The sequence below is a fragment of the Gobius niger genome (genome assembly GCF_951799975.1).
Source record: "Gobius niger genome assembly, contig: SCAFFOLD_35, whole genome shotgun sequence".
Taxonomy (NCBI): domain Eukaryota; kingdom Metazoa; phylum Chordata; class Actinopteri; order Gobiiformes; family Gobiidae; genus Gobius; species Gobius niger.
The window spans coordinates 98,218-106,282 of record NW_027639229.1 but is presented as its reverse complement, the minus strand read 5'-3'; the positions used below and the strand labels follow the sequence as shown (position 1 = coordinate 106,282).

Sequence of the window (8,065 nt, the reverse complement as noted above, 5' to 3'; positions counted from 1 at the left end):
GAATTTGACAAAAAAATTGACAAAAAATGACAAAAATCTGACCAAAAAGTGACCAAAAAATTACAAAAATGTGATAAAATGTGACAAAAATATGACCAAAAAATTACAAAAATTTGATAAAAAATTGATGAAAAAATGACAAAAAATGACAAAAAATTTATAAAAAATTGACGAAAAATTGCAAAAATTTGATACAAAATTGATGAAAAAATGACAAAAAATGACAAAAAATTGATAAAAAATTGACGAAAAATGGCAAAAATTTGATACAAAATTGACAACAAAAATGACAAAAATGTGACAAAATGTGACAAGAAAATTACAAAATTGTGACAAAAAATGACAAAAAAGTTACAAAATTGAGTTGAATACCCAATAAAAAAATGCTGGAAAAAAAATGTGATGACGTGAGGAAAAAGATCCTCTCGGTTCAGGCGGGAGTTAAGAGGTTAAAACATCTATTTTCAACGCTCAAAATGTTCAATATCTGTGTCACATGGATACGATCTGGGAAGTCCTGACCTTTAACCTGGACCAGCATGCTTTGCACTCGGTGAAATCCTGAATCCACTCGTGAGACAACACATACTTGACAAGCAAAATGCATTTTACCATCTTCTGTAAGTCACTTCTGTCACTTCACTATAACAAAAACAAGCCTCTGTAACTCAAAGCCTGACCCTGTGGTTCCTGGGCGCCCCCGCTGAGCCGCTGTGGAGCTTTTTATCTTTAATAAAACATGAATCAGTCTTTCCTCCGCCGTCACAGAAACTGGGTTTGAATTAAAGCAGTTTTGTCGCCGCAGGAGAAAAATCCGCTTCCGCTTTTCATAATTACAGCCAGGATTTACTTTTCCTCCGAGACCAGATTAATTTATGTGGAATTACAAAACGAGAGCTGAGCGACGGAGCACGACTTTTTCTGTCATTTTTTCATAATTTTTTTGGGTCATTTTTTTCATTATTTTTTGTCATTTTTTCCATCATTTTTCATTTTATTTCATTTTTCATATTTTTTTCATATCTTTTTCCTACTTTTTTTTCATTCGTTTTTCATTTTTATTCATTTTTTTGTCATTTTTTCATCATTGTTCCGTCATTTTTCATTATTTTTTCATACTTTTTTCATAATTTTTCGTCACTTTTTTTGTCATTTTTTGGTCATTTTTTGGTCATATTTTCATCATTTTTTGGTAATTTTTCCATAATTATTTCATATTTTTTTCATAATTTTTCTGTCATTTTTTTCGTCATTGTTTTTTTTTTTTCATTTTCTCATCACTTTGTGCAGATCTCACTTCATCATTTTTTTCATAATTTTTCTTTCAGTTTTTTTCGTCAGTTTTTTTTCTTCATTTTTTCATCATTTCATTTCTTTTTTTCATCATTTTTTCATCATTTTTTCATCATCTTTTCATATTTTTTTCATATTTTTTTCATATTTTTTTCATATTTTTTTCATATTTTTTTTCCATTTTCTTATCACTTTGTGCAGATCTCATGTTCCTGTGTTGTCGTCACTTTTTGATTTTTTCATCACATTTTCTTTCTTTTGTGAAAGGTAAATGGACTCAACTTTAACATATATAAAGTGCTTTTCCATCAGGCCCAAAGCGCTTTACAGTCACGCTTTTGAATCTTTGAGATTTGGGTAAAGCCAAACTGGAGAAAATGTGGGGGTTAAGTACAGGGAGTCTGAGTGGCTGTTCCAGTCCAGGCCGGTTGAGAACCTGCTCAGGTTTCCTGGTGTTCAGGACGTCCTGGATGGTTTCTCTCTTTTCACTCCAAATCTAAGAGCTTCTCGACTGATTTGAAAGCTAAGACCTACAAGACCTACTAAGACCTACGTTTTCATCACAGTTTTGTAGCTTGATCAGTGACATTACACACACAAAAAAAATGATTTAAAAAAATGCAGCAAAAACAACTAAAACTTGAATAAACAAGAAAGAAGCTTCGATGAGTTTGTAAGTCTTAGCTTTCAAATGAGGCGTTACTCTGGCCTAGAGAAAACTGGAGAAAATGTGCTCGGTTAAGGCGGTGGTTAAAGTGACGATGACGAGCTACAAGCGGCTCTTTGACTTAAACAGAGCCTGAAACTCACACAGAGGACGGAGAAACAGCGCCACCTTCTGCCACATCAACAAACAGGTCATTACGGCTGAGAGACGTTCAGAGTCTCGTCCGTCTGATCCGGTTAAACCAAACCCGTCTGGTATCGGGAAAATAAAGGATCGAAAGCAGGAACTGGAGATGATCTTCTCTTTAGAAGCTTTGCTGCTGTTGGTCCAGAGGATTAAAGGAAAAGACTGTTTCAGCTCAAATCAATTATTTCTTTCCCAATATTTGCCCCATTTCTATTTATTATTTTTCCTTTTTTTCCCCATTTTTTCCCAGTTTTCCCAATTTCTTACCCTCAGTTTTTTTTTTTTTTTTTTTTTAACTAGTATTTGTTTTATTCATCCCAATTTTTTCTACTTTTGAGCAATATTTTCCCCATTTTTTTATTTTCTGCCACAATTTATCTTAATTTTCCCCCAAATTATTCCCCATTTTCCCACATTTCTTGACATTATAGATGAACCTGGTCTTCCAAACATTATTCTGTTTTTTTAGTATCAGTACTGGGAAAAGTATCGTTCAGGTATCGGTATCGAAAACCAAGTATCGTTAAAGTACTGATATGGAAACAATAGTATCGGTATGGAAACAATAGTACTGGTATGGAAACAATAGTACTGGTATGGAAACAATAGTACTGGTATGGAAACAATAGTATTGATATGGAAACAATAGTACCGGTATTGAAACAATAGTACTGGTATGGAAACAATAGTATTGATATGGAAACAATAGTACTGGTATGGAAACAATAGTACCGGTATTGAAACAATAGTACTGGTATGGAAACAATAGTACCGGTATTGAAACAATAGTACTGATATGGAAACAATAGTACTGGTATGGAAACAATAGTACTGGTATGGAAACAATAGTACTGGTATGGAAACAATAGTACTGATATAGAAACAATAGTACTGGTATGGAAACAATAGTACCGGTATGGAAACAATAGTACCGGTATTGAAACAATAGTACTGATATGGAAACAATAGTACTGATATGGAAACAATAGTACTGGTATGGAAACAATAGTACTGGTATGGAAACAATAGTACCGGTATGGAAACAATAGTACCGGTATGGAAACAATAGTACTGGTATGGAAACAATAGTACCGGTATGGAAACAATAGTACCGGTATGGAAACAATAGTACCGGTATTGAAACAATAGTACTGATATTGAAACAATAGTACTGATATGGAAACAATAGTATCGGTATGGAAACAATAGTACTGGTATGGAAACAATAGTACTGGTATGGAAACAATAGTACTGGTATGGAAACAATAGTACTGGTATGGAAACAATAGTACTGGTATGGAAACAATAGTACTGGTATGGAAACAATAGTACTGGTATGGAAACAATAGTACTGGTATGGAAACAATAGTACCAGTATGGAAACAATAGTACTGGTATGGAAACAATAGTACCGGTACCATCACTTCCTCCTGACGTGGCCGTTCCTCCCGTAAGCAGCTTCGTGTGTGGAGTGAAAGTGCGTTGCTCAAAGGCAGGTGTGAAGGATTCTCCGGGGCTCGATCAGCGCTTTGTTAAACGTTTGTGTAACATCGTTAGGAGCGCTCTGAGACGCCGCTCGCTCATGAATATTAATGAGCGTTCTCTCCAAACACAAATTAAACGAGTGTCTGCGAGCTGTCGACGACATCAGAAATCTGCTCATTTTCTCCGGGAGGCTCAATATTTAGACTTCGAGACAAAACAACAACGGATTTAGAATTTAGATTTAGGCAGAAAAGAGTTTAAAGGCGAGAGGCAGAAACACACGGCTGGGTTTGAACTGTCACAAAAAAAAAAACAGCCCAGACCTTCTTTATTCTCCACCAGAGATTTAACCTCGGCCTGAACCCGTTTACCCAGTGATACGTTTTGTAGGTCTTAGCTTTCAAATGAGGCATTACTCTGGGCCTCCAGTCAAAAAGCTTTTAGATTTGGGTAAAGCCGAACTGTCAAATGTGGTCAGTTAAGGCGGGGGGTAAGAGATTACAGCAACTCCAACACGGTCTTTCCCAAATACGTGACACATTAAACAATTTCGTTAACACTAATAATAAAGATTTTACTAAATATTGTTTCCAGTTTTCTTTGGTTTGGCCATTTTTGTGATGTTTATAGTTTCACTTCCTTATTGGACACTGACAGGAAGTGACAATGAAGAAGGACAACGATTTAAAACTGTTGCAGTGCCGACCATGTTAAGTCAATAGGATATGAGTCAATCTTTTTGTTCTTTTTGTTTTTTCTTTTTGAACTTTGGGAGGCTCGCGTGGGCGCCGCCATGAATAGTTCCCGCCCCTTTTCTCCTGTGTGTTAACATGGAGAAGTCCACATAAAATCAGTCACTACAGGAAAACAAAGCCGTTTTCAGGCCGACAGAGAAACGCTGCAGTGTCGACATGTCGGTGCAAATGAACATCGGACGTTTTACACAAATCAATCGACTAAACATCAGATTGGAGCGGAGAATATTTTCCCTCGTTCTCCCTGGCAAAAGTGGGCGGGGCGGAATAAGGTGAATAGGCCTCCAGTGGAACTGAGTCAAACTGCTCTGGAATGTTTCCTTCTATGTCACTTCCTGTCCGCAGCTTAAACATACCGTCTCTGCCCAACATTTCTTCTTTTCAATCGCTGCTTCGCTTCATATGTTCAAAAGCAGTAAAACCAGTCATATGCACTTTAACTCCGCCCCTTTCCCCGTTGGTCTCCATGGAGACGCTGTCAATCACAGCAGAGCTGGAGGAGTGAGGACGATTAAATAAACCTGTCTTTATTTCCAGCTGCACTTGCAGGAGCAGACATGTTTAAAGGGCAGACGCTAAAGTGTGACGCCTCCAGGACAAGAAGAAGAAAATGGATGAATGGAAATGTAATCCTAAATCAAACAGTGAAGACCAACGCACAACGGCTACAAAAACGTAACAAAAAAGTGACAAAACAGCTGCTATAACACAACTAAAAAAAGGGACAAGAATGTGTGTGTGTTTACTTTATTTCAGGTTTTGGGAAAGAAAAAAACGACTTGAATAAAGATTTGTGACTTTATTGATGAATATTTTAAAGTAACAAAGTGAAGATTATAATTTCTGCACAATTTAAAGCAAATCCCTCGACCCAAAACATTCTATTAAAAAACATAAATCACAATAATAATCTGTGTTTAAATGATAAATCAGTTTCTGCAGTAAATCGTTACAATCACAAGAACAAACAATGGTATTAAAGGAAGTGGAAATGACGTTTAAAGACGTCAATGGCTGAAGATGGAACAGTTCAGTTCAATAGAAACTGAAGAGTTTTGTTTCCAGCTCAGTTTTTCTTATTGTGGCTTTAATTGAAGGTTTGATTCAAAGTGTTTGTAAAACACATCTGCCCCTGAGCGTGAGTGAGGAGCAGCAGATTAGAATTCAGAACAATGTCCACGTCTGACAAACAAATATTATTATAGAAAAAACCTTCAGTATTAGTTCAATACGAGACACAAGGACGATCTGGACCTGAAGAGAAAAGCTGCTACTTTAGTTTGGGGAAATGTGTAAAGTCTCCAGGGTTCCAGTCAAACCTGACTCCAGCGTGGAGCGGCTGAGAGAACCTGGTCTGGACTCTGTGGAGGAGGGTCATGGTTTGGTTCTGAACGCTGTAAAACGACAGAGCCCCTGCACCGTGGTCCAGGTAAACCCCGATTCTGGACGAGAACCGACCTGAGACCTCGGACCCGACTGAGTTAAAACTAAATAAATAACGTTCATTGCTACAGTATAAGGCCCAGGATTTATCATTGTTTCCAAATCTACTTATAATAGATCTTTTCCTCCGAATGTCTCTGTATGAAACGGCTAAACTAACCCACTTCCTGCTCCTCCACTCCACCTCCCAGTAACAGCGGCCCGTCAGACTCCCTCTGCTCAGGACCTGAATCCACAGACTGAATCTGTCCTGATGATCAGGATATCTCTGATCTTCACTCGTTAATGTTGCTCTTCTGTTTCCATCAGTCAGTTTCAGACGTGTGTTTGCTGTGTTTGAGTCCAGAGTGATCTCTGTCCAATACTGTAAGAAGTCCTCTCTGGTGGTGGGTTCAGATGGTGTTCCTCTCAGAGCCAGTGTGGGTTCAGATGGTGTTCCTCTCAGAGCCAGTGTGACGTTGGTGGGTTCAGATGGTGTTCCTCTCAGAGCCAGTGAGGCGTTGGTGGGTTCAGATGGTGTTCCTCTCAGAGCCAGTGTGACGTTGGTGGATTCAGATGGTGCTCCTCTCAGAGCCTGTGAGACGTTGGTGGGTTCAGATGGTGTTCCTCTCAGAGCCAGTGTGGCGTTGGTGGGTTCAGATGGTGTTCCTCTCAGAGCCAGTGCGACGTTGGTGGGTTCAGATGGTGTTCCTCTCAGAGCCTGTGAGACGTTGGTGGGTTCAGATGGTGTTCCTCTCAGAGCCAGTGAGACGTTGGTGGGTTCAGATGGTGTTCCTCTCAGAGCCAGTGAGACGTTGGTGGGTTCAGATGGTGTTCCTCTCAGAGCCAGTGTGACGTTGGTGGGTTCAGATGGTGTTCCTCTCAGAGCCAGTGAGACGTTGGTGGGTTCAGATGGTGTTCCTCTCAGAGCCAGTGAGGCGTTGGTGGGTTCAGATGGTGTTCCTCTCAGAGCCAGTGAGACGTTGGTCAGACCCTCCTCCAGACTGAGCTTTAGTTTGTCCCTGAGCTCTGACACGGCTCTGGTCACCTTCTCGAAGCAGCGGGGGGGCCCTGTCTGAATCTCTGTCCTCTGTGAGTCTGTGGACAGTGAAGGACAGAGCTGTAGAAACTGGTCCAGCTCAGAGATGTTCCTCTTCAGCTCAGTCACGTCCCGCTGCAGTTGGTCCTGAAGCTCTTGGACTTGTTTCAGTTGGGTTTGCTCCTCGGAGCGGTTCTGCTGCTCCACTTCAGAGCGTCTTTTCTCCAGGAGAAGGGCCATCTCGGTGAAGCTGTCCCCACTGCGCTGCACTGCTGTCTGGGCAGAGCGGCTGATGTCCTGGGCCTCCTGCTGGAGCCTCTTCAGGTCTGTCTCTTTGAGCTGGAGGCTCTGGAGCAGCTGTTCCTGCCTCTGGGCTCTCTCCAAGGCTGAGAACACCATGTCGTGGCCCTTGTGTTGCTCCAAAGAGCAGAGGTAGCAGATGAGCTGCTGGTCGGTGCGGCAGAACATCTTCTTCACTTCGTCGTGTTGAGAGCAGATGTTTTCCTGCAGTTTGTCAGACGGCGCCACCAGCTGGTGTTTTTGAAGCGCTGCAGCTTCATAATGAGGCTGGAGGTGGCCCTCACAGTAGGAGGCCACACACTGCAGACAGGACTTGACGGCTTTCAGCTTCCTCCCAGTGCAGACGTCACAGGGCACATCCTGAGCTCCAGCATAGCAGCGGTCAGCAGGGGGCGCTGTGAGGCCAGGCTTCTTCAGCCGCTCCACTAAACCTGCTAACATGATGTTTTTGACCAGCACTGGCCTGGAGCTGAAGCTCTGTCTGCATTCAGGACAGCTGTAAACATGCTTCTCGTCCTCTTGGTCCCAGTGGTTCTTCACACACTTCATGCAGTAGCTGTGTCCACAGGGAACAGTCACTGGATCCTTCAGTAGATCCAAACAGATGGGACACCAAAAGTCCTCTTGGTCCACGGCTTTCTGCGCCATTTCTCTGTCGACAACAGAGTGTGACTTTGGAGAGTGTGTGAGAGGAGGAGGAACCAGGAAGCTCAGAGCGAGGCTGAGTCTGACAGAGGGAGGGGCAGGAAACTGATGCCCGTCTTGTCTGTGATGGAGGTGGCTAATATTCGATGTCAGAACCCTCAAATGTGTCGCCTTCAAAGCTCTAACAACGAAAAGACAATGCAATATCAATTCATATGTACTGACCAAACAAACAACTAATACAGACAGAAAGATGACTGTATGTCCTATATC

General features: G+C 41.2%; 1 protein-coding gene across 1 annotated transcript; it reads right to left on the bottom strand.

Moving 5' to 3' along the window:
* Nucleotides 1-5,656: 5,656 nt before the first annotated feature.
* Nucleotides 5,657-7,808, bottom strand: LOC306982718 (uncharacterized protein; the record flags this gene model as incomplete). Its single annotated transcript, XM_079583183.1, has 1 exon — nt 5,657-7,808. The coding sequence occupies exon 1, from the start codon at nt 7,793-7,795 to the stop codon at nt 5,657-5,659; it is 2,139 nt and encodes a 712-aa protein (XP_079439309.1). The 5' UTR covers nt 7,796-7,808.
* Between the last annotated feature and the right edge of the window lie 257 nt (nt 7,809-8,065).